Raw genomic sequence first — 27814 nt, forward strand, 5'->3', positions numbered from 1 at the left:
ACCAGGCTTTTCAGAACCAGTCCTGGTTGCCAAAATACAGGGGACCAACGACACACAGGTCCCCCGTATTCGGCGCAACCAGCACTGGGCTCTGTTCAATTTTTAACATAGATGCGTAGATGATCTCACTGCTGCATTCGTGCTTCTGTGACTTACTGATTTTATTTTCTCAGGTGCATGCGCACTACAAGTGAGCCCTCTGTTGCCCACTGATGCCCCCTTTGCACTGCACCGCTGGCACTGCTCTGTACCACTGCTGCTGCCGCTACCCCACACGCCTACAGCCGTCTCGCACTCTTCACCTCCTAAACCACCTCCTGTGTGCTGTCCCCTCTTCCACCTGCATTACTGTACCATTTTGTTGCCTTTCTCCCCTGCAGGTGGCCCGGTTTGCTCATCCAAACCCTGATAGTTAATACATTTTAAAAAAGCTATGAAATTCCATAGACAAAAAACTTTACGGTTTCAAATGTCTCATTAAGGCTGCTTAGACATGATCTGAAAATTCACAAAACCTATTGCATTTCTGCCACTCAAACTCCTAAAAGCAATGAAATTACGATCATTAAAGCTGACGCCTTAATGGACATGTTCCTTGCATAATACAGATATGGTATGCCATGACACCCTGTGGTTAACTGCAGATTTAGCACTCTCACAGAATGAGATTGCTGTCACTCACAAAATGGTGGAGATGCTAATTCACAGAATTGTGTGCTCATTGGAATACACACATGCAGTCTTTGCAACTGAGTTCTGAGCAGAACATACAGCTGTGTAGATGGGATAAGTGTATGGTGGATAGGGGCAGAATTATGGGAGACAATGGAGGCGCCTGTCAGGTGCCAGCACTGAAGGGGTACCTCCTCCATTGCCCATAATATATTCACTCCGCTTAAGGCTATTTTATATTAGTGTTTTTGTGCATATGTAATACATAATAGAAATGCACAATCACAGCCGTAACTAGACTTTTTGGTGCCCTGTGCCAGAAAGAACATTGGCGCCCCGTATACAGATGTGCCTAGCTAGTTTGTTGCTTATAGCGTACCACTCAGGCCTCCTGTGTCGCGCCATGGAACGTTACATGATGGCTGTACTGCGGCATACTGTGGTATTCTACAATGAAGATAAGCCATGGCATGTAATACACTGCTTAACCTCTAGGTGGTGAGTGCTCCACTGATAAAATTTGTACTGCGGTGGGATGTTGAGAGAAATGCTTTTAGTACAGTAGAGTTGTTTAAAATAACTGAACTGTAGTTGCTCTGTGATTATGTAATTCTTAGTGTGCGTCTTCTGGTCAATGTTAGCAATTGTACGGCTGCTTTATTGGGACTCTGGGCCTGATTCTGAGCCGGACGCTATTTGCGCTCGCTCGTTCAGAAAAAGGGGCTGGCTATTTAAATTGAGCGCTCGCTCTTTGCGGTCTGTTGACGCCTCTATGTCTGAGCAAAGCAAAACATGCGCTCGCTATTTTGTAAAGACGCCCCCTGGCCGCTCGCATCATACGTCATCTCCGCTATTTATTAGATTAATCAAGTCATCGAAAGGCGTCTGAACTGCTCGCAGTGCTTGTGGTTGGATTTTCCTACTGCAATCATGCGAACAGTTCAGGCTAAGAAACAACCAAGTGACGTGGTCGATGACGCTGCTTTGTTAATTCTGCACACCCTTAAAACGCCCGTTTTGACCGTTTAGCACGCCTGTGTTCGGATCTCCACTCCCCGTTTTCAAGCACCTTCCCCTGTTACCCACAAACGCCTCATCCTGTCACTAAATTATCAGGCACTCGCTATTTTGCGAACACACGTTTTCCGACCGCACTGACTGTTTGGCGCATGCGTATTATGACCCATACGCATGCGCAGTTGTGCGAACATCGCTCGGAGCGAACGAGCGGCCACTTACGGGCGGCTTTGAATCAGGCCCTCTGTACAATAAAATGCATCTACTGTAGGGTCACTTTTGGGGACAGGTACTTTGCAGCACAGTAATAGAGATGTGTACACACAGATCTATCCTCTGTGCACTACAAGTTGTTTCACACATAGCACAGGAGTGCTGTGTGACTCTGTAGTGCCGAGCGTCTTTTATGCGTCTTTGTACCCTAAATTGCGTCTTATTAGCACAAGCAGCTTCTGCTGATTAAAATGATATGCAGTATGCCTATGTTCTGTGAGCCAATATGGGTGTATCTGCAAGCAAATCACTACGTTAAAGTGTTATAGTCGCTATTAGTGTAACGTAACATTTCGCATGCAGATACACCCGAACTGGCTCACAGAATATAGGCATGCTGCATATCATTTAAATCAGCAGGAGCTGATTGTGCTATCAATTCGATTCGCTGTATGATTCAGATGCATTTGAATGTAAAAAGTTGCATAAAAGATGCTTGCGCTACCGAGTCACACCATGCCATAACAGAATTCACACACACCACCAAGTGATTTATTTTTAATCTAGTAATGAAGATTCAAAAGAAGAGGGAAAAAAAAACTCCCCTTCCATGATTTGAACCCCAGCACTCAAGGTGCAAGACGCAGACCTTCCCACTAGCCTACACACAAGCCATGTTGAGAGCTGCACCTGTCGTGTAGTGTACCCAATCACCGCTTCTGTCAGTCTATCATCGGGCGCTAATACAGAAAATGCAATGGAATACTGACGCACCTGCTGTGTAGTTTAGGAAAAGTGACACCTGGTGGACAAAAAGTTGTATTACACGATATTACTTTTTTCCAGTTGTACACAACGTTCCGTTAAGAAACATTCTGTGTGGCGCGACTCAAGGCTTCTGTGTGGCGTGAGATGCATGGCGCGCTACATGGCTGTATGGAGCAACAAACTGGCTGGACACATCTGTATTTCAAATAGGGACCCAACGCACCCAAAATAGGGCATGGCCTAATTGGGTAAGGGCCAGATAAGAGATAGGGGAGTCCAGAAGGTGCTGGGGATAAAATAGAAGGAAGCTACAAATGAGAATGATAAATAGAAAATTGACAGGCCAACAGCACCCCCTGTCTTGCGGTGCCCTGTGCCATGGCACAGGTCGCACCACCCTAGTTACGGCCCTGTGCACAATATAAATATATATATATATATTTTTCCCCTTTTTTGGGGGGGCACCAAATTAAAACTTGCCTCCGGTTGTCTGGGATGAATTTATGCCACTGTGGGGGAAGGAGACATAGCGCTGTGGATGGGGCGGATAGAATGGAGCGTAGAGGGGAAGATTAGGCAGTACAGATGGGGGCGAGCCAAAGTGATGCAGATTGGTGGAAAATGGTGCACATGGGGGAGACAGTGGCACAGTTTGGGGGAACAGAGCCACATGAATGGGGGGTACAGAGTAGCATGGATGCAGGAAGACAGAGCAGCGCAGATGGGTATGGTTGAGGAATACAGACTAGCACGATGGGAGTACACACAGCAGAAGGGTTTGGGGAAGACAGATTGGTGCAAATGGGTGGGAAGATAGAGTGGTATGGGTGGGAGGGGAAAGACAGAGTGGTGCAGATGGAAGAATAAAGAGTGGCAGAAATAAGGGAAAGACAGAGTGACGTGGCTGGGGGCAAGGCACTGGTGCAGATGGAAGGAAACAGTGGCACGGTGTAGGAAGACAGGGCGGTGCACATGGGGAAAGACAAATTGGTGTGGATCAGGGCTTGCAGACTAGCACAGTTGGGAAAACACACAGCTGTGGGGATTGGGGAAGTTATAGCAGCATGGAGGTGAAGTTACTGTACATGTATAGACAGAGTATGATAGTTTTAGCAATTAGTAAAGCTAAATGTGTATAATGAATGAGATGGATGTTGGAACTCGGTGAAATTTTTGTGGTCACTGAATGGGAAGATTGTGGGCACTGAGTGGGATGTGGGAGCCACATAACTGCACAGACCTCAGTTGCATAGACTGCATGTGTGTATTCCAATGAGCACACAATTCGCGCTATGTAAATAAATCCTAATAACCATGCTGGAAAAATTTTGGTCTAAAAGGAGGTCAGTAAATGTAAAGAATATTGCGGTCAGGGTTCCCAGATATTACCATAGATTATAATAAACTAGCTCCAGTATCTGGCTCCGCTTGGGTAAAAGTCTATTATCTGTCTCTCCCTAGGCAGCCAGCTCCCTCCCTCAGTGGGCTGCACTCTGGTGATATCTGCTACTTGGACACCAGCTCCCTTGTACTGAGCAGTTTCTCATGCACAGGAACCACCTCTAGACACTTGTACTGAGCCAGCCCCTCTGATCGCTTCAGTGACTGTCCTCTGGTATTCTGCATATAACAGGTACCTGAACAGCAGGTACACCAGCACTCTTGTAATCGGCCTCCTCGGGTGGCAGCTGCCATCTGTACTGCAGGCTCTGGACTCCACTCACTGCTCACAGCAGATCTCCTCTTCGAAACATAAGGGTGAAAAGAATTTAGACTTGCCGAGAGCAGTGCAGGGGACCCTACCCCGCGGAGCCCCGCCTACAGCCCCTGATGACCGATCGTTAAGATCCTTAGCCTAAATCCTACCTGGGAATATTACCTACACAATTGTGAAAACCGCATCACAATAGTTCCGGAGTTTATCACGATCAGACAAACAAACGTTTTAATTTATAAGACAGGCGGAGACTCGCCTCTCTCAGCCAATGAATGCTCAGCACCCGGATTTCTATAGAGAAATTCAGCGGCTGAGGTGTCATTTGGGAAGTACTGTCCTAGTACGTGGATCGGGCCCTTTTTTTTTTTTTTTTTTAAAGATTTGGATGCCTACTTGGACAAGAGAACCTGTCCAGGGATTGAAGGTGAGTATGTGTGTAATAAAACTTTACTTTCACGCTGTGTGTGTCTTGTGTTTGTTTTATCATTACTTTTGCAGGTGAACTAGAGGTACTAGTGGGCCCTTAATGCCCTGCATGCTGGTACTTGTGGTTCTCAAAGTACCAGCATGTGGGAGAGGCTTGCTGGGACCTGTAGTTTTACTGTAAAAGACAATCTTTTTATATCTATTTTTATACTACACTTTACACTATCAACCCGGCACCCACCGATCAGGGTTGCAGGGGATAGCACCGGGCTATCAGCCCTGGCTGAGGTGCCCTGGAGAGTGTAGGCCCTTTATTGGGTTAGGTCACCACCTCCCCAGGGATCCCCGGCCTGGGCTGACTAGCGGTCAGGCGTAATATTTTGGCCGGGGTACCCGGTGAAAGGGTTCCCTTGGCAGTTGCATTACACCCCCTGCTAGAAAAAGTACGGTGCTGGTTATGGAAAATACAGGGGACCCCCTACTCATTTTGTCCTCTGAATTTCCAAAATCAGGACCGGCTCGCTAGCCCAGTGCTGGTTGAGCTAAATACAGGGGACCCCTACATCTTTTGCCCCCTTTATTTTCACAACCAGGACATACTCTGAAAAGTCCAAGACTGGTTGTGCTTTTAGGGGAGACACCATGTCCTGTGTTTTTTTTTTTGGTTTTTTTTTACAATACACAGATGCATGCAGGGATCTCACTGATTTGTGCATGCATCTGTGTCTCATAGTACAGACCATTATTAAAATTTTTATGAAATCCTAAAGAAGGTCGCCTGGTGTTTGGGACATCAACGATATATCGTTAACAATCTGACGATTTGGAATTTAATGACTAACGATATATTGTCTGATCGTTGGTAAATTGCACAGTGTGTATATACTATATCGTTATTCCGGGGGAGTTAACGATATCGGATTGTTTGAAGCTGGGTACACATTCGACGATTTGCAGAGACAGTTAATAGACAGAACTTTTCATGTACATAAAAGCATATAGTAAATGTGTGCACCATTTTTTTGTTCAGATTGGAACAGGAGAGAACACCACGCAAAACTAATTTTGATGAAGCTCCTCTGATACCTCCACAGACACCGGTCAGGTGAGCAGATCTAGTGTCTCTCATATTTCTGCCAATAAACAGGGCTCATACTATATTCCAAATGTTTTTTAAATTGGCATTACAATGTTGGTTGTAAATTGTAAGGTACACAATAATTTTCAATATAGGTTTTCATTTTCTTTACAATGACACTTTTTGATTTAAGGCAAATAAAATCTACCTTTTTTTATTTCTTAATTGTATGCAACATGTATCTATCTGTTTGTTACCTATTTTTCAGTCAGCACTTTTTAAGGGTGGGTACACACTAGAACAGTGGTCGCCAACCTTAAATGTGGTGTGAGGTACTTGAGACAAATGAAACCTCTTGAAGAGTTACTAAAATGCTAGAAAAAATAATCTGGCTAATAATCGAACAATTGAAGTTCATTTAATGTAAATTAATAAATGTTTAACAGAAAACTACAATGCATTTAATTAATACAGTGATATTGTAGCTATTTGTAAATAATTTTTAAGAACACACACATTTCACTGTAATTACTTTCTGCAGAGCTGGGCGGGAGTCACTTGCGGTGTACGCCACTTATTGTGCCACTCCGCGTGGCGTAGATGCAGTGGGTGGAACGACGGGGGAAAAAGTCAGGTGATTGCCGTAGCGGCTATGGCAATCCATTTGTGCTTTCACGTGGCTCCACCCACGGCATTGACGCCACAGCGGAGAGAGCTACAGGTTGGCGACCCCTGCCCTAGAACGACCGGCAGTCTTACTGATGGTTGGGGCAATTACCCTTCGCCGCGGACCATGCAAGATTTGCGGTACACATTAGAAAGATTTAATGAACGATCACTCGTTCCGACCATTATTAAACTACACAGCCCTGCATGCGATATCGTGTATTTGGGCATGCAGCACAGTCAGTCATGCAATTTCGCATGCGACCCACGGGAGCGCGCAATCAGGCATACACACTGCACGATATGCCTGTTTTGTCATTCTTAATTGCCCAAATCGGGCTGATACCATGCAAGTATGTACCCACCCTAATGTTAGCAGTATTTTTGGTACTATAAAAGAGAGACTGTACTTGCCTGGGCAGGTTTAGGGAAATACATTGTAAATGGAATGAAAACATACTGTATATAACGTAGTTAAACACAAAACAAACTATACCAATCCTCAGTTGATCTTTAAGGGTGCCAGAATTTACATCTGGACAACAGGTATTCTTGAAAATAGTGCCTGTTGTTTTCGTGGAGAAAGCCTAAATCAAATAGCTCAGCAAGCCAATATAAATCATTTAAACAAGCTGACTAAATTCTCTTTCATTTTTAGAACAGAAACACTGTTCTATATTGTAATACCTCAAATCTGTAGTTACTGTGTGCATGCCACTGACCGACTTGTCTTTTTTAATTTGCAAACATAGGGGCTAATTCAGCTTTGCAGGCAATCGGGAATCTGCACGTGTGCAGGACCCTTTCTGTGAACGCAATCAGCCCCTTCTATGCCTCTACCTGATTGACAGGTAGAGGCATTTAAGGGGCGGTGCGGGGGGGTGGGGATGGGTGGCATTCTCGGAAACGCGGGGGGTGTCCGCCCTGTTTTCCAGGATTGGCAAGGCCAGGGGCTACTTCCACAGACTGCTTCCTGGCCTCGCAAGCTGGCCAACCTGATTAAGCTGAGGTTTACTCAGCTGGCCGGCGGCCCGTCGCCGTCCACCATCACAACCGATGGTCGCAATGGTGATCCCAGCCTGCGACTTGGTCGCAGTGCTGGGATCGCAAATACAGCAGGTGGTGTCCTTTTTCCTAATGCTGCATCTGCATGTTTGTAAGGACAAAATTGCAAAGCTGCTTGCGTGCAGCATTGCAATTCTATCCAGTACCGACTCAGGCCCATAATTCGTAATATGCATAGGTCATTGCTGCATCACAACAGGCCATCTTGTTCTGGTTGGCTGATGGCCTATCACCAACTTTGATGTGTCTTCAGCCCGTGTGTGTGTGTGTGTGTGTGTGTGTGTGTGTGTGTGTGTGTGTGTGACTAGCATGAGGCTACAGGGAGCATCCTGTCATAGCCACCCAGAGGATCTCTCCTAATCAAGCTTAGCAGTTAGATTACATAGAGTATTGCCAGTAAAGCTGGGTACACACAGTGTCGATGAATTCGCTGACACAGCGGCCAATCAGGTAAGCTATACAGGCTTACCGATTGGCCCGCTTGGTGTGTGTTCCCTGACATCAATGCCCACTCAATCTCCGGCGGTCTCTGCAGCAAGTGTATGGGTGGTCGGCTGACTGCCTGTACACACAACCAGATGCGCCGATATATCTTAAGCTATATTGGCCATCTGCTGTGCTGCAGAGCAGATGTGATGTGTGTGAACGTCGTTCACACACACATCGGGGGTACACACTCGCTAACTCGCTCGGGAAATATTGGCCGTTCGGTCGAATGGCCAATATATCGCTCATGGTGTGTCCCCAGCTTTAGGATCAGCCACATTTGTAAGCTATGGTCAGTTATTAATATTAGTGAATGTTCATTCTTCAGCTACTACACACGTATATAGTTCTTATCATATATACACAATAAGTAGTTAGCCAGTTAAAGCTTCACTTTAAAAACGCAGTGTGTTTACATCCATCTGGCTGCGTTATTGGTTCCATCCCTAGGACGTCACCGCTCCTGTCCTAATACCTGCAGCTTCTTATGTAAAAGAGAGATTGGGGTTTTCTTCAGACGTTTTCTAAAAGAATAAAGGTATTTGCGATCGTACTAACAGGAATTAAAATGAAAGTGATTTTATTTGCTTTGCTTTAGTTTTTTCTGTATTATCACAATAAATAGTTACAACAATGTAACTCTATGGCCTAGATAAATGTTATATTCAGAAGAGCCTTTTATGTCAATCTCTGTAATCCCACATTGAGAGCAAAGTTAACTGAAAACGAAAGCTGTTACTTCTGTCACATACCTAGGTGTGTACTGCAGTCAGGGATTGTCACACATTCTGTCATAGAGGCCTCACAGAATGAGTAACGTGACTGGTTATTACGTATGTATAAATGACTGTCTGATGAGGGGAGTAAAGAAGGTGGTTACTCCCTTTGGCAAAACACACCTAACACCTTCTGTTGCTATCTTTTGAGATGTGAGGATTGCATGGTGGATATTTGCCAGTGCAGAGGGTTAAACGGAGCAAATGTACCTAATGCAAGTGTTTTATTCCATTTTCTGTCTCGCTGACACATTTCCAGTACATAGAAACACAATGGTGCACTTCCAAGTGTTTATGACCTAGAGAATCTTGCTCAACTCCATTGTTCACATTCTAGGGTTTTGCTCTTGAGACTTTAGTCATGTAACATAACTTCTGTATAATGAACCTGACTAGTCAGTGTCTGCTAGATGTGACATCTATATGTATTATAACCTATACCAAAGTGAGACTTTCATAGACTATGATTTAGTTCAGCACTTGCAGGTAAGAGCCACAACACCATTTATATGTAAAAATCAGAACATGAAGTCTGAGGGGACTGTGGAGAACTCTATTAAAACAAAAGACGGAGGGCCTGATTCAGAGATTTACGCTAATGGCGCCGCAGCTGCGCAAAAATATGCAAATGTTGCAACCATTGGGATCTGTATTGAGACGCACACCAGCAGCTTTGCAAATGCAAGCAACTGCGTACAAAGCCGCAGCGTTGGGCGCAGATCAGTCGCTTATCTGATTTCTGAGTAACACTGTAGTGTTGCAGAATGACCGCAGGAACTGAGACACTGGAGCCAATTTCCCACTTATGGGTTCGCAGTTGCAGGCTGAGACACACCCCAAAAACTATTGCATCACACCTGTGTTTGAGTCACAATCCCCACTTTGCAAAATAAGTCCTCAATGCGTGCGTGATCAAAATGTATACTTGACGCTTACGCAGACAACTGACAATCGCTCGCTTGTGTAAAAAATGGCTTTGCAATACATGCGAGTCAGACTTGGATATGCAAAGACTCCGGGGGGCGTCTCAGTACATATCCTGGCAGCTCCAACACTTAAATATTTTCACTGCATTTATAATTGCCCCATTACATCCACTGAAATAAACCATCCCTGATTAAGTGGAATCAGTATGATTTACCGCCGGGGTTCAAATCCCTACAGCGGCAGCCCGGCAGAAGAGAAAATCTTGATAGTCTAAAGGTAAGTACTAACTAAACGAATTCTACCCCCTAACCCTAACCTAATATTGTCTTATTTTTCTTTCTACCTTTTATGACAGAGCTGCAATGAGCACCATTAACCAGTTGATGGTTACCTTAAATTCAGCCAGTGATGCACCCTCTGATATTCTCAACTCTTACTTTAAGGCAAGTTCCAATGCTATAAATATGTATTTCCCCAATAATTAGCTGTTTAATATTTGGTTATTCATTTTGATTAGCAAGAACATTTGTTGGGAATGAAATAGCCTGTACGTGGTAAATATGGTAGCAGGAAATTCCAGAGTGGCACATGTGGGTATGGCTGTGCAGTGCATTTTATGTGCCCATGTGGCTGCTTAGGATGGATCTGTATGCTCCTTAGATCTGGTTCTGGGGACTTCTCTATAACATAACTCAACTTCTGTAAGATTGCAGATGAGGATGGAAATACACAATGGAAAGTGAAGACTAATGTCAGAGGTAGATCGTTTCTGCACCTGCCCTAGAGCATCTAGAACAAGGGATTTGCAAACATCCAGGATACCCTTTAAAAATAAATGAACATGACAGAAATATATAATGAGAAAGCTCCTACAATACATTTGATCATGCTATTTATTAGGCATTCCAAACAGATGGAAACATAATTTCACAGTCTAACCTGAAACATGTTTGACAATTGTATGTTTAATGTGGGTGTGGTATAATAGACAGTCAATAGATTGACACCAGATGGTCGACTGGCTATAGGTCGACGTGGTCAAAAGGTTGACTGACAATTTGACGTCAAAGGGTCGACAGGGCCAAGTTGTCGACAGTGTTAAAAGGTAGTCATGTTTAAATGGCGACACAAAAATGGTCAACGCTTTTTTTTTTTTTTTTGTTATTATTTTACCCTAATTCTAATCCTAACCCTCCCTTTGGTGCCTAACCCAAACTGTCCCCCCAGTGCCTAAATCTAACCCTAGCCTAACCCTCCGTCTGGTACCTGATACTAACCGTCCCTTCTAGCAGCCTAACCCTAACCGTCCCATCTAGCAGCCTAACCCTCCCCCAAGTGCCTAACCTTAAAAATATTGAAAAACCATGTGTCGACCTTTTAATGCTGTCGAGCTTATTTACGGTCAACCTTTTGACCATGTCGACCTAATGCATGTCGACCATCTGATGTTGACCTATTGACTGTCGATCTTCCATCCGGATAGCATTTTAGGTCACATATATTAAATTTGTTTTTATTGGAAGATTCATACACTGGAAATTTTTAATAAAAAAATAAACTGATCAAAACAGACAGATGCAAATGGTGCATTGTTTGTCAATGCACTGACATCCATCTTACTAAAGGTGCCTACACACTTGGCGATTTGACCGATTCCGACGCATTGGAACGACAGATCGTGTAAAAAATGCCCAAATTGTGAGTCCCCACTTACGATGCGCATCCCTGCTGATCGCACATCGCATCGTCAGATCTGCTGTGCTATAGGGCAGATTTACCAATCTGGGACACAATGTACTGGATGCACGATAGATCTTAAGTCAGATTGGACAGTTTTTACTCCAAATCGTGTGTAGGACTGCCGGGGGAGAGATCAAGTGAAATCGCACACATCGTGAGCACATGGCCAAGTGTGTAGGCACCTTAACATCTATTTATTAGTATCAGAAACATCTATATTTTCCCTTCTACATCTGACTCAGTTGCATTTATTACTGGGTCAAAAATACCTTTTGAGAATACAGCATTAGCTGCGTGACCATGGTTTTTACTTTGGGCTTTATTATACTTCCTAAACTCAGTTCAGGCCAATCTTATAATGAAGTTAGAAAGACTCTTTACAAAAAATCTTGACCAGAAAAGTGTATGAATTTTGTAAAATTTACTCCAAAAAGCTTTGAAAAATAGATAACATAAATGGCTGGCCCAATAAAATGCAGCACTTCATTCCTGTGACTGCCTGTTTACCGACTCTAAACCTGGGTACACATGTAAAGATTTTCTGTCCAACCTTTAAACTAGTTGATTGGTTGGAATGAAATCTGGTAACGCATGGGAGTAAATGATCAGAAATTTGCTCCTACATGCCAGAAAACAGATGAAAATGGTCGTCAGACAAGTTTGTTAAATGCTTGATCTAAACAATTTGTTCAAACAACAGTTTTCTCCATTTTCCAGTGTTTAGGAGCAAATTGCTGATTGTCATTTGCTTTCATACCTTACCACATTTTCATTCCAACCAATCAACTAGTTGGATGGTTGGACAGAAAATCTTTACGTGTCTATGCGGCTTAAGATGATCATGGTTTTTACTTCCATATGAATTATTTGCAGAACTGCACAGTAAATCCGAATAACAAGATAACCGAGCGAGTGGAACGCCTAGGACACATCTTTAAAGAAAGATTTGCAAGTGCTGTGGGACAAGCCTGCTCAGAAATTGGATACCAGGTAATACCTTCCCATATTTACTGAGTAGATATCATGAAATGGTATGCAACCAGTTTCATAAGCTTCCCGAAAACTTGCTGTAGTCTCAAGATTAAGTATTTTGTTTTCCACCAAATCTGCAAATGTATATCTTCTTCAGGGTCCATAGGGCTCCACAGGTAGACATTGGGATCTGGAGGACCGGACACCAACAGCAAAGCTTTTCAATCCCAGGATGCTCCGGTCCTTACCCCCCCCCCCCCCCCTATACACCGCCCACTGAAGGCACTTCTGTTTTGTTGGTGTCCAGCAGGAGCTGGATTACCATTATAACGGGGCTTCATTAAGCAGCCCAAGCTTTTATTTTACAATTTAATTTATTTACATTTTTTTTACTGTAACGGACGAGCAGCACCAGGCTGTCCTTCAGACGTCTGTGCTGCCGGCCCATCACCCCTCCGAGGCGCCGTGACTCCAAGCCTGTGCTAGGTACACCCGGCGGTGCTTTGACGGGGTCTAGCTAGCAGGCTTCTCGGTCCCCAGACTGCAGCCTTTAATTTAGGAGACAGGTAAGGCGGAACCCTGTTCGCAGGGACCCGCATTGTTGCACAGTCTTGCCTCCGGTCTCAGGAGACAGACTGGAGGTGCTAATGTGGACACTAGACCACCGGAGCATATAACATACTGGCGCAGGGCATATGTAAGGAGGCCGGGGACCCGGTGGTTAATGTCAGCAAAGGGAGAAGGAGCTCTCCCTACAGCCCCTCCCCCAGTCCAGGGCGTTATTCCACTACGGTCTTGGTGTTCCCTGGGCTGCTCCTCCTTCACCCTCTGCCCCACCAGAGACGCACGGAAGCCGTTTTTCTGCAAGCAGGTCTCCGGGAACGCTGGGTCCAGTCTACCTGTATACCGCCTCCACGGGCCAGGTCATACAGTGCTATATCCTACCAGCCACTGTGGTCTGTGAAGTTGTTTTAGTGCCCATTGTAAACATGTAATGTTTTTCTGCATTTGTAGTGCTAATCTCTAATTTCTATACTGTACAGCTTATACCTTTCCCTTTATTCTACTATACCCTGACATACTAAGGTATAGGGGGGGTTCATTGTACATCACATTTCCCAGATACTTGTGAGTTCCATGACATACTTTATAACACGGTTGCACGCTACACTGTGCCATATTATCCAGGGTGTTCACTGCACTGTATCATACTGTGTATTTTGTTATTGTTGTGGCAATGGCTGGCAGAGGAAAGAATAACCAGCAGCCTGATGCTGCTCCTCCTACTCTGGTGTCTTGTAAGTCCTGCTCTGCGGGCTTAGTCCCAGAGGACCTAAATTAAAATGGTCTTTGTACTATTTGTTACACAGCCCCAGGCCCATCTGCCCCGGTGTCTCTCCCACAGGACCCACCCTGGGCTTTTATTTCCAAATGCTGACAAAACTTGCTGACCAAGTAGCAGTGCCCATGGTAGCTCCCCCTATAGTATAGCCACAGCAGGTACTCACTACAAATCCTTTGCCTCCCCCATGGGTAGACGTACTGTCTACCTCAGTACAGAGTTTGACTAATACCTCTACGGTTTTTCAGCAAATACTGCAAAAAGAAAAGCCTTTACCTACTGAACGTACTATGATATCTTCCCAATCCACACAGTTATCTGATTCTGAGATATCATCTGAGGAGGCAGAAGACGCAGATCTTTCTCACTGTGACTCCGTCTCAGGAGAAGAGGAGCCACCCTCTAAACTAAATATACCTGCTCTTGTGAGAGCTGTTAAAACTATTCTACAAATCGAAGAGGATGAATCTGCTCCTAAGAAAAACATGCACTTTTTAAGCGACAAAGGTTTTTTTTTTACCAGAGGTTCCCCACTCTGAACAGCTATCTGATCACATAAGTGAAACTTGGAATATGCCCGGTAAAAGGTTTCAAATTCCAAAACGGTTCAGTTCCTTTTACCGTCTTTCAGGTACTGATTGTGCTAAATTGGAATTTCCCCCAGCATTTGATTCTCATGTAACACGTCTGGTTTAAAATGCCACTTTACCCAGATAGACGTATAGAAGCTTGTCCTAAATCTATATACTCTATTACATGAGCTATTACTCGTACTGCTAGGGCTACGGCCTGGGAGGCCCTAGAAGAGACTCTTCCCCCTGTTGCTTCGAAGGAACAGCTGTCCTACATATCTCACATTAGAGATGCAGCCTTCTACTTGGGTGAAGCAGCTATGGATACGGCTCTCCTGGCCTCCAGGATATCTGCAACTTCGGGAGTGGCCCATCGTATTCTTTGGCTACGTTCCTGGAAAGCAGATTCAGAATCAAAACAGGCTCTAGAGTCTCTGCCTTATGCAGGAGACCTCCTATTTGGTCCAGAATTGGATACATTTGTGACTACTTTGGCGGCTAACGAGACGGCGTTCCTGCCCTTTGCATATAATACAAAGCCTCAGACGTCATCCTTTCATTCCTTTCGCCCTCAAGGAATAGTCAAGGGTCAGTCCTTTCCACGACAGCAGACATCAGCCAAGGACTCCAAGCCTAGTGCCAAACAGCCCTGGACCACTAGATGTCCACCTGCCAAGTCTGAGGACAAGCCTACAGCCTGATGGGGCGAGCATCTCTCTAGGGGGCTTCCAGGGTGGGAGGCCGACTTCTTCAATTCGTCCAGGTTTGGCATCAAACCACGTCAGATGCCTGGGAGAGGGAAGTGGTCTCCCATGGATACGCCCTCTCATTCCTGAGGCGACCCCCTTAGCAATTCTTTTTGCACAGGACCTCAATCGGGCCCAACCAAGGCCCTGCTGCTCCAAAAAGCCAATGGATCTCATCAGCCTACTCTCAACCTTAAATCTCTGAACATGTTTATCATGGTGCCTATGTTTCGTATGGAAACCCTCTCTGTTCCATTATCCTAGCTATGGAGCCTGGGTTTTTTATGGTATGGTATGATAGACATTCGGGACGCTTACCTATAGCGCTTTCTCATCAACAATATCTCCGGTTTGCTATACTACAGCAACATTACCAATTTCAGGCTCTACCGTTTGACCTTTCAACGCACCCCCGGGTTTTTATCAAGATCATGGCAATTATGGTGGCCTCTCTTCATCGTCAAGGGATCAGAATGCTACCATACTTGGGCAATCTCTTGCTGTTGGCCAGTTCCCTAGAAACTCTTCACCGCCATCTACAGGTAACCACTGCCTTTCTTCAAATGCACGGTTGGCTGATCAACTGAAAAAAATCTTCCCTAACACCCTCTCAAAGGATGGTACATTTGGAAGCCCTGCTGAACTCTCGAGTTCAGTTACTCTTCCTAACAGCGGACGAGATTTCAGCAACCCAGCTCAGACTATGCACACTGCTCCATAATCGCCAAGTGTCAATTCACACTGCAATGCAGGCTTTGGGATCACTGGTGTCTACCTTTGACATGGTGGAGGTTGTTCAGTTTCACTCCAAGCCCCTACAACACCTGATCCCCCTCCAGGTGGAACGGGCTACCCCAACTGCCAAAAATCCCAGGTGATGAGCCTCCCCCCAGAGGTTCGCCTGTCCCTACCCTGGTGGCTACAGACTTCCCATTTGAACAAGGATCGTCCCTTTTGGATCCCGGACTAGGCTCTTCTCACCACGGACGCAAGCCTCCGAGGGTGGGGCGCAGTAACCAGACAGCACTCCTTCCAGGGCCGATGGTCCCCAGTCAAGGCAGTGTTGCCAATCAACATCCTGGAACTTTGAGCCATCTACAGAGCTCTCACTCTGGCTCAGAATATTCTGAAAAACAGGCCAGTACAAGTACAGTCTGACAAGGCCTCGGCGGTGGCCTACCTCAATCACCAAGGGGGCACTCGAAGTCAGTCAGCAATGACCGAAGTGTTCGCATTCTTACATGGGCCGAAAGCAATCTCCCAGCCATCTCTGCAGTGTTCATCCCGGGTATTCTCAATTGGGAAGCGGGTTTTCTCAGTCGTCACGACGTGCATGCAGGAGAATGGTCCCTACATCCAGAAGTCTTTCCGCTTCTAGTGTACAAATGGGGTCTTCCGGAAGTGGATCTCATGGCCTCAAGACACAACAACAAACTTCCAATTTATGGAGCCAGAACACAGGACCCCGACGCGGCCTTCATAGACGCATTGTCGGTGAAATGGAACTAGATGATGTGTGTACCCAAAGTTGGCACAATATATTGGGCAGTCTGTACAAACAGCAGGATCTGGTGTACAACTGCCCGATACATCGTCCCTCTGCCGCATCCAGAGGTGTCAGTCGCTGTATCTTCTGATCTAGTATGCATGCACAGCAGATCAGAAGGTGCGACAAATGTCGCACGGGAGCGCGCAGTCACCCATACTGAGCGATGTGGCTGATTTTATATAGTTCGGATCTGCGTCAAAACACTATAGTCCGATATATTGCTTAGTGTGTACACACCTTTTACCCTGGGCTGGAATCCATAATTTCTTGTGTGGAAGAATAGCGACCATCTATACCAGGGGTTCCCAATCACGGTCCTCAAGGCACACTAACAGTCCAGATTTTAAGGTTAGCCATAGTTGAGCACAAGTGACTTAATTAGTAACTTAGTTATTTTTATTTAACCATCTGTGCTTAAGTATGGATATCACTAAAACCAGGACTGTTGGTGTGCCTTGAGAACAGAGGTTGGGAATCACTGATCTATACATTAGTGTGCGTGTTAATATAGTTTTGCTGTACTGTAGCTTTCTACCGCCTCATGCAGACGTAATTATTTCCATGTCTCCAGTAACAATATTGTTTTTGGTATGCGTTGAGCAGATTGAAGTTGGCACTAGAGAGATGGAATTGGGCTTCTTTGTATTATTAATAGTAGTAGTAACATCATGTCAGTAATAGGTAGATACAATGTAGCATGGAACATCTGCTGACTGTATAGAGATTATAAATTCTATGACTCCTTCTCTCTAATAATGGAGGATTACTTATTTGTAACTGTAGAGTTCAATGCAGACTATGACAGGATGTCACGTTCATTCCAAATGAAATTCTAAAGTTAATAATACATTTGTTGGACTATACAATTATTTTTTGTGTTTCTCTTTTTTTTAATTTTGTATTCTTTCTGTTTGGCTGCTGTTCAACCAGAAAAAAACATCTTAAACATGTAATAAAAATATAATGTGCATCTTTTCTTGTCCTGGCAAGGGTCAATCCTGAACCTACTGGGAAGATGCATTTGTGTTTTTTATTGTAACATGTTTTTACATGTTACTGGATTTTTAACAAATGTTATAGCATACCATGCAAATACATAGAGAAGTGACTACATTCAATCTACATTTAACCACAAAATAATTTACTTAAAGCTGCAGTACAGTACTTCCTTTGCTCCCGCCGACCCGCTCTATTCTCAAGTGACACACTGGAAGTAGGAGCATATTTAGGTTCGTGTGAAAGATCAGTCGCCTGGAACCGGGTTTATTATTATACTTTATATGGCGCTACAAGGGTTCCGCATGTTTTCCAGGTCTCCTGACACAATCACAAATTAATTAATTAGTACCACCTGTGGATCTTATAAAATGAGTTTCCAACTAATACCCCTGTGCGCCAGCAAACATGGAAAACATGCCCTGTTTGGGTGCCTTGTGGACTGTAGGTGGGAGATGTAGAGTAGGGTCGAGCTGTGCTTTTGGTGAGGTAAAAGGATAAAGTTCAAATGTAAGGGATGACCTAAATGTGCTAATATTCCATGCTTTGCAGTGATGTATATTATTCTTGCTAATACTTCAATATGGGAAAAATGGGGCATAAGAAACCTGCATCACCTTGACACTTCTTCTATTTGTAAATGACACATTATTCACATGCATCCTAATGTGTAAATTATTCATACTGCCCAAACTGCATAAACCGTATCTCTGTAGATGCGTTATCTGAGCCATAAGTAAAAGAATGCAATCATATTTTGTGCTGCTGAAAATACTTATTCTTGATCTAAAATGTATATAAAGCTATTCCCAATATAGACCACCTAGCAAAGATTTAAGTGTTAAGATTACAGTGTATTTCTAGTCAAGATATATTCAGTGTCTTCATAAAGTTTGGGTTACAGATAATGTTTAAATGGTTTCTTGTTTCAATAGAGATACAGAGTTGGAGTGCGTTTGCATTACAGGGTGATGGAATCTATGCTGAAGTCGGTAAGCATGTCAAATTCTAAATCCTTACATTTAATATTAGGTTGCGAATGAATTGTTGGGTTTAATAGTATTTAACACCTAGAGCCAAATTTACTATGTGATGCTTTGCAAAGCCACAGCGCCTTCAGCGGTTTCAGTTGCTGAATTTAAAGGGGTAATTATATTCAATACAAAATCGGACATGTTGCTTGTCGTCTTCACTTTCTATTTTCCTACCTGTTTATCCATTTAACACTTCTTAGCTTCCACCTTTTTGATTTTTTTTTTTTTTTTTCTTACCTTTCTTCTTACCCGTTCTGTTTGTGTTTCTCTCTCATTACTATCATTGCTGTGGTTCCTGCTTTCTCTCTGTTTTTTACCTGTTTACTGACTTTAGGGCAGTCTCACTTTGCTCCTTATTTTATGTTAATTAGAAACCAAAGCAATTATTACTGTTATTACTGCAAAGTCCTGGACATACTAACTAGCGGTAAAAATAGAATACTTAACGTGGTAGATTTACTTCTAGTCTTGTGGGTATAGAGGAATCCTGCTCCCCACTTCCAAGAAGCGGGAGCAAACGGGGTCAATGTTACGGATTGTCTCACCTTGGAAATTCTTTGAAACCTGTTATATTGTATAAAGTGACTGAGAGTCAATACTTGCTGCTTAATGCTTAATCCAAATAATATTGAAAATAATTTCCTATAGTGCTAATCACTTTAAATACTAAAATGTTAAAAACTGGATTTTTTTCTTCAAAATTACAACTATTTGCAGCAATTTTTGTCATTGTATTTCAGGAAGAAGAACGATTATCCATGCACAACTTCAGGTTGGTTCTCCCATAGTCTGTATTTTTAGATTGAAAGGAAATCATAGATCACTGTACAGAACCTTGGGGGAACTCCCTCCCTTTCTAACAATGAGCTGTCTGCTTCCTGTCGGCACCAAGCTCAATGTTTATGTGGACTATTTTCTTTTGTATTATGGTAAGGGACGATGTAGTAATCAGACTGTACATGCCATGCCTATTATTGACCAGAAATAGAGTTCAGTATTAATATAACACAATGTTTTATTTTCTTCTATCATGACATATTACTTTAATGTATAAAGAAATCTGTATTGTTTGGGAATAACCTATATTATCCATAGTTTCATCTAAGGATTATCACCACTCCCAAGTATATATAATTTAGTAAGAATTTTTATTCTAGCTGTTAATGTAGTGAAAAGCCCCATATAATGGGTTATTTACAGATAAGGGTAACAGTGTTCGTCACTGGGATTTACAGGAAAAGAGATAAGTAGGTAGAGAGATTTATAGATGACAGCTAGCTCTCCCCAAGAACCTGACCCAGTTAACAATTCTACTCTAAGATCTATCCATTGTGGCAAAGTGTTGAAAGAGATTCTGCTCTCACTCATTCTGCTGGCAGATTTTAGGTTGGGGCTGCAGTCAAACAGAACACCTGGGATAGTCAGCTTTATTTAGGAAAGGAGGGAGCTGCCAGACTCGGGGAGAAGAAAGCATGGGTTTAACATCAGGCAATTAGAATAGGGCTGGGGTATAACTTACGGGTTTTTAAAGCTGCTGGTTCCTGTGGGTGGGGTTGTAGATGCTGGACAAGTTGGCCGGTCTAATATTATTATTATTATATATCCTTTATTTATATGGCGCTACAATGGTTCAGCAGCGTCTCAGAGTACATAAACAAATGAGCAAACACAAAAACAGTGACTTACAGTACAAAACAATGCAGGCCAAGGACATAGCGATCATAACACTCAGAATAAGCAGCAGGGCGTCCGCTACCAAGTGTTAGGTGCATTGTGGGGAATTTGGAGTAGATGATTGTATGAGTGAGGGAAGGACAAGCACATGAGGGACAAGGGCCCTGCTCGTGAGAGCTTACATTCTAAAGAGGAGGGGCAGACAGACAGGGGTGACACAGATGGGGTTAGGCAGTGAGGAAGAAGCATGAAGCAGCAGGTTAGGATGAGAGCTGGAAGACTTTGATGAAGTAGGAGAGTCTGATAGAGAGGGGTAGAGAGTTCCAGAGGTAGAGAGAAGATTAGTGAGAGGGATCGCATTTTACAATACACGTTCATTACCGTAGAGGTTCACAATATACTGTACTGTAAATTAGCTGGTTCTGAGGTGTAAACCTATACAAACCTAATAAAATAGGTGGGGAGTACAGGAAAGATGTGGAGATAGGAAAAGGGTTGCAAGTATAGATAATATATATGCTCATGAATTCACTGTCTATATATGCAGTTACATACTTCTATACCTGCTATTATTCAGGTACAAGTTCAAAGGAGCCAAGCCAGGAATGCATATATTTTTAATAGACTGAAGCTGGAGTTTCCTCTAGGCCTCACTCCTCTGATGGCACAATTGGAGTTCAGGACAAAGGCAGTCTGCCCATTCCCTGATCATCCTCTTGGGCTTCAGTTTTTCAAACCATTATCTTAACCATTACTCCAACTGAGATCCGAGTCACAGTACCTTGCTAGTCACGGTATTTATTACATTTTAGTTGTTTGTTGATCAGTTTATACCATCTAATTGATCAATATCATTTTTTTTTTCTAGTATTCTATTGAATAATGAGATATTTCATACATGTCTTTTGGCGTGTGCTGTGGAAGTGGTCATGGCTACCTATGGAAGTAAGTAAGGACTTTAATATGATCTGTTTTTTGAGGTTTCTAACTTGTATATTATATAGTATACATTCTTTATACATAGGTATGTGTAACTTTGTACTGTATGAAAGAAAAGTAGGGCAAGTACATAGATGACATAAATGCCCACTTGCTGTGGTGACATTCCAGGAGCATTAGCATGTATCAATGTTGAAGTTACTTTGGATTACGTAATGACTTCTGTTGCAACTAATGAGACTGAACTGAGCAAGTTCACAATTTGACTTTAAAAGTATTATTTAAGAAAATATTAATATATGGTATACATATTATGACAATACATTTCACCGTAATGCACACAATTGATTACTGTTGCTAATCAGACTACTTAGGATCCACTAATAAAACAAAAAAGGCATTTATCTTGTAAGTAAATAATTACAGGTCAATGCCCGTATTCAATTTGACGCGAAATGTCGGAATCGCGATAATTTATTGTCGATGACGTCATTTTCGCCTATTTGAAATATCCCCGTATTCAATTACATTGACTAAACAAACGGGAATAATTTTTCGCCAGCCTTTAGCAGGCGAATAATAATGCAGAATAGGGGATTTCGGAGTGCATGCTTAAAAAAAATAAAAATAAATAGTCTGCAGAATATTTAAAAAATTAGTTTAGGGACTTAAAAATATGCTAGTACCCATTTTCATGTACCCCAAATTTGATGGCTTTTTTTTTCGTTTATAAAAGTGGTCCCAAGTGCTCTTCTGCATCACTTCTTCTATGTCAGGAAAAACAACACCTGCCGCGGCTATTTAAAAATGCAGAACGCATTCTGCAGGGCTAAACGGGGCACCCAGACTGAACACCCATGTCTGGACATCTTTAGGGGGAGTCCTAGGAACAAAACCCGAAAATTGACATGACTTTTTTCGCCGATCCAGGTTTTGCCGGTTCCCGATTTCGCCTACTTTGGAATTAATTACGGGGAATAGCGTGCACGCGCACGATACCTTTCCGCCTGGAAAACAGGCGAAGGAGGCGAAAAGTCCAGCAGGCAAAGTCTGGTCTTTTTGCCTCAAATTCACCTCAAATTGAATACGGGCCTAAGTCTCCCATATCTGTAAGTCGAAAAAACAAAATATTCAAAAAACCTGAATATTTCGGGGCAGCTGTGACTAGCAGTGTGGGCATGGTCCACACACCGGGCTGCCCCTCCCCCCCGTAGCACCCACTGGACCCTTCAGTGTCACCTGCCAAACACCTCGCGACACCCGCAGCACTCCTTAATCAGAGCAGCTCACTGAGCACATGGGGGAAGCTTGGGGTACTCCTGGGAAATGTTTCCAGGTCCCAAAAAGACTAGCGTCTTTTTACCCTCTTCCTACTGGTGAGTGTACAACGTGGCAAGTCTTTACTACTGTTGATTCATATGTAGAACGCTTAGACAGAAGCTCTATGCTGCCTTTACCATCTACATCCTCTCAAGGATGCCATGGATAGAAAACTGTAAACTTGTCTCTAGTCAGTCTACTCTCTTTTTGGCGTTATTACTCGCCGCGACCTGGGTAACTAAGGATGGACAGAGGCATTGGAAGACAGCCTAACATCAGACGCTACCAGGGAACAACTGGCCTACATCATGAAGTGGACTTATTTGGGAGAAGCTGCTTTGGATACTGGACTCCTTGCCTCTAAGGCATCTGCAACCTCGGTAGTTGTCCGGGTCCTTTTGGCTACGGTCGTGGAAAGCGGACACTGAATCCAAGAAGGCCCTAGAATCCTTACCCTTTTTGGGAGACAGGCTGTTCATCGCAGAGTTGGACAAAATCGTGGCTACCGTGGCAGCCTCAAATTCTGCCTTTCTGCCATCAGCAGCTGCCCCTAAGCCTAGGCTGGCCTCTGATCGGTCCTTTCGTCCCCAGGGTAAGGCAAAAGGACAGTCCTTTCCCAGGCAGCTTAGTTCTCAGAAGACCACCAAGCCGCGATCCAAGCAGTCTTGGTCGGCCAGACGTCCAGCTACCTGTCTGACAAACCCTCCGCCTGATGGGGCAGGCCTCCTCCTGGGGGATCCCAGGGTGGGAGGCAGACTTCTTCGATTTGCCGACTCTTAGCATCAAACAACATCAGATGCCTGGATCCGAGAAGTGGTCTTTCAGGGGTACACCCTCACCTTCCTAAGACGTCCTCCCCAGCTGTTTTTTAGTACAGGTCCTCTATCAGACCCCATCAAGTCCCGGGCCCTCCAGGAAGCCATTCACTGCCTGCTACGTTCAGATGTGATAATACCGGTTCCTTTGGCTCAGCGAGGAACTGTTTTTTTATTCCACTCTTTTATTTGATTCAGAAGCCGAACGGGTCTCATCGGGCGATTCTGAATCTCAAATCCCTCAACAAATCTATCAGAGTGCCCAAGTTCCACATGGAGACTCCTACGATCAATCGTCCTGGCATTGGAGCCTGGGGATTTTATGGTTTCTGGACATCCAGGATGCTTACCTGCATGTGCCTATTACTCCAACCCACTAACAGTTCCTACAGTTTGCTGTACTGCAGCAACATTACCAGTTTTAGGCTCTGCCCCTCGGGTCTTTACCAAAATAATGGCAGTTTTATGGCGTTGGGGAGTCTGAATCCTGCCATACCGAGACCACCTCTTAATCTTGGCACAGTCACCGGCTGTGTTACAATGCCATCTCCAGCTGACCGTGGACTGCCTGCAAACACACGGCTGGCTCGTCAATTGGAAAAAGTCCTCCCTCTCTCCGATACAGTGGATGGTACATCTGGGGGCATTCCTGTATTCTCGAATAAAAAGGATCTTTCTGCCAGTGGACAAAACTTCGGCACTGCACTTGCTTGTGTGCAACTTGCTTCACAATCTAAGGGTATCTATTCACTCAGCAATGCAGTCCTGGGGTCCATGGTAACCACCTTCGATATGGTGGAATACGCCCAGTTCCACTCCAGGCCCCTTCAACAACTGATTCTCTCCCCGTGAAACGGCCAGTATTATCATCTGTTCCTGTCCTAGAAGATTCTTCTCTCTCCGGAGATTCGGCTTTCCCTCTCATGGTGGCTGCAGACGTCCCATATGAACAAGGGTCGCCCCTTCTGGATTCCAAATTGGGAGCTTCTCACTACTGATGCCAGCCTTCGTGGATGGGGCGTGGTAACCGGTCATCATACTTTTCAGAGACGGTGGACAACCCAGGAAAAGTCACCTGCCCATAAACATTCTGGAGCTTCGAGCAGTGTAGAGCACTCACTCGGGCGCAAGATCTTTTCTGGGGCAGGTCGGTGCAAATTTAGTCCGACAACGCGACTGCGGTAGTCTACCTCAACCAGCAGGGGGGCACGCGAAGTCGGGTAGCCATGCGGGAAGTGGCAAACATCCTGGTGTGGGCTGAATGCCATCTCGGCAGTGTTAATACCCGGACTCCTCAACTGGGAAGCAGACTTCCTAAGTCAGGACATACACGCCGGAGAGTGGGCTCTCTACCTGGATTTCTTCAATTCCTGGTGGATAAATGGGGCCTACCAGAAGTAGACCTCATGGCCTCATGTCACAACCACAAGGTCCCCAGGTATGGGTCCAGGACCAGAGACCCCTCAGCCACCTTCGTGGACGCTCTGGCAGTGAGGTGGGACTACAATCTCGCATACCTCTTTCCTCTGATCTCCTTACTCCCGAGGGTTTTCAAACAAACCAGAAGACTGCACGGTGATACGAAGAGCCCCAACCTGGCCCAGACGCCATTGGTTCACCGACCTTGGGAGTCTCACCATAGACACTCCATTTCCACTTCCACTGCAGAACGATCTGTTAGATCCAGGTGTAGGCAAGGGCCCTGTGCTATCTCATCTGTCTTTGACAGCGTGGCTCTTGAGTCATCCCTCTTAAGAGCCAAGGGTTTCTCTCTCTCTGTGGTCCAGATGATGCTCAGGGCGCGTAAGCCTTCCTCAGCCCGCATATATTACAGAGTTTGGCACTCTTACTTTCAATCGTGCTACCCCAGAGGCTATGACCCTACAGCGTTTAGGGTCTCCCAGGTGCTTGCCATTCTCCAGGCTGGGTTAGACCTTGGCCTCCGCCTGGCCTCCCTTAGAGTTCAGGTTATCAGTCTGGTTCCAGCGAAGGATCGCTCCCCTGTCCTGATGTTAGAACATTCTTTCAGTGTGTACTCCACCTTCAACCTCCCTTTGTCCCTCCAGTGGCCCTGTGGGATTTGTCCTTGGTTATCTGGGCTCTACAGACTTTTCCATTTGAACCTCTGGACTCAGTAGAATTCAAGTGGCTGACTGCGAAGACTTTCTCCTCGCTATCTCCTCTACCTGCAGGGTGTCTGATTTGGCAGCGCTCTCCTGGTGCTCCCCCGTCTTGATCTTTTATCCAGACAGAGCTGTTCTCCGTACCTGGGCTGGTTACCTTCTTAAAGTGGTATCCTGGTTTCATTTGAATGAAGAGATTGTGGTTCCGGCCTTCCAGTCCTCAGACCTCTCTGCAGGTAAAGCCTATCTGGATGTAGTTCCTGCTCTATGGATCTACGTGGATCGTACCAACTCCTTTAAGAAATCAGATTCTCTGTGTTTGTATGTCTTTCACAAGCGAAGCTGGCCAGCTAACAAACAGGCTCGTTGACTCCGCATTACAATTTCTCAGGCCTACACGCAAGCTGGACTTCCTGTTCCAAATGGGATTAAATCACATTCTGTGGAACCCTCATGGGCGGTTCAACGTGGCTAAGGACTTCGAAGAAATAGAGTCAATAAAGGTAAGTCTACCTTAACTTGATTTCTCGGGAAGAAATATCAAAATACATTTCTTTAAAGGTACCCAAGATGGGGTTAGATCACTTAAATACAAAGTTGGGCTGATGAGTTTTTTTATTTGTTTTCTAGGAAACCTCTCTCAGAGCCAAGCAAATCAAGAAACTGCCATATCATTTCCATGGATTCTCCACGTGTTTGAGCAGAAAGCATTTGACTTTTACAAAGTTATTGAGAGCTTTATTAAAGCTGAGCCAAGTCTAACAAAAGACATGATCAAACACCTTGAGCGCTGTGAATACATGATAATGGAGTGCTTGGCCTGGAAGTCGGTGAGTAATTTACTGTGCAGAAAGAACCATTATTCTATATGGCATGAATACGAAGTGGCATAGCATTGGAGTTTTTATGCATGTTAGAATCTCTGACCCTGATTCAGAGCCGGACGCTCTGACAGAGCGCTCGCTCTGAATCAGGGCGTCTTTTTGCCACCCACAGCTAATGCGAGCGGCCAGGATAATGGTCGCGATGGTCAAGACCATCGCGACCATCGGGCTTGCGACGAGACCCTTGTGGTAGGGTCTCGTGGCCGCAAGCCCCAGAGAGCTTTCGGCTCAAACAGACACAAGTGATGTCAGTGGGGCCGCCCCCAGACGGTAGGCATTCTCATGGGAACGCCTCCGTCTGGGCAGCCACCCCCCTGGCCCGCTCACCAAAGGGGGCGTGCTGTCACTCAACATCGACAGCACGCCCCCTTTGGTGCGAGACCCGGAGCGACGGATTGCCCGTCGCTATCCGGGTCTCGCGCATGCACACGACGGAGCCGGCTCCGTCGTGCGCATGTGTTCTGGGCCACCATCGACCCGGTTGGGAGCGCTCAGCGCTTGCGACGGGTCTGAATCAGGCCCTCTGTCTCTTGCTTAGTGCTATGTGTAAAGCAGTTAGGAAAACTCTCACTTTATTAACATATACTGTGGTGCTATTTGTTACATTATTTTAAAACTAGCAAAGAGACCTGCCCAGACCCCGTCTCTGTCCGGCCTTCCCCCTCTCTATCCATTGCTCTGTACCCTCTGTACTGCTTTGTCCCGACACACCTGCCCCATCACGCCCCCTGCCTTTTAGAGGAATTTTGTACTGATGGCAAGTAAACCTTTATGGGGTCAATTCAATTAACTGCAGTGTGACCCTTAAAATCACAAGATGTTTGTGCATAAATATACCTATTATCATGGGTATCAACAGAGCACATTTCCCTGTGCACCTCTGTGGAGTGCAAGGATAAACTTAGCATGATGTTGTACACGATGTATCTTTGTGAAACGAACATCACATTAAATTGACACATCCCGTATATGTCCTCATTCTTTATAAACAGCACCTACATTTAAAGTTGTGGTTGCTGTTATTCTTTTTATAAACAAATTTTTTATTGAGGCGTCAAGTGTCACATTTACAGACCTCACAATGAACAATAATATAAATGCAATGATCACAATAGTTGTACAGCAGTGCAAATGGTGCATAATATTATCTGAACAGCAAAGAGAAGAACCAATAGGTTCTATTTACATATGGAATAATTGCCATACATAAGAAAATTAGAATAGTACAACAAATCATTGTAAGGAAATATAAATAAACTAGATAGTTCACCATCCTCCCCCCCCCCCCCCCCACAAC

At 44.5% G+C, this 27814-nt stretch overlaps 1 protein-coding gene across 1 annotated transcript in view; it reads left to right on the top strand.

Annotated features, from left to right (window-relative positions):
* Positions 1-27814, top strand: part of RB1 (RB transcriptional corepressor 1) — a 262129-nt gene that overhangs the window by 85347 nt on the left and 148968 nt on the right. Inside the window, exons 11-17 of the mRNA XM_088444859.1 lie at positions 5844-5918; positions 10167-10254; positions 12425-12541; positions 18664-18720; positions 19503-19534; positions 21305-21381; positions 26264-26463. Coding sequence (XP_088300985.1) covers positions 5844-5918; positions 10167-10254; positions 12425-12541; positions 18664-18720; positions 19503-19534; positions 21305-21381; positions 26264-26463 — 646 coding nt within the window. The remainder of the gene's footprint in view (positions 1-5843; positions 5919-10166; positions 10255-12424; positions 12542-18663; positions 18721-19502; positions 19535-21304; positions 21382-26263; positions 26464-27814) is intronic.

Source organism: Taudactylus pleione, unplaced genomic scaffold (assembly GCF_031769625.1).
Source record: "Taudactylus pleione unplaced genomic scaffold, aTauple2 ptg000005l, whole genome shotgun sequence".
Lineage (NCBI taxonomy): Eukaryota > Metazoa > Chordata > Amphibia > Anura > Myobatrachidae > Taudactylus > Taudactylus pleione.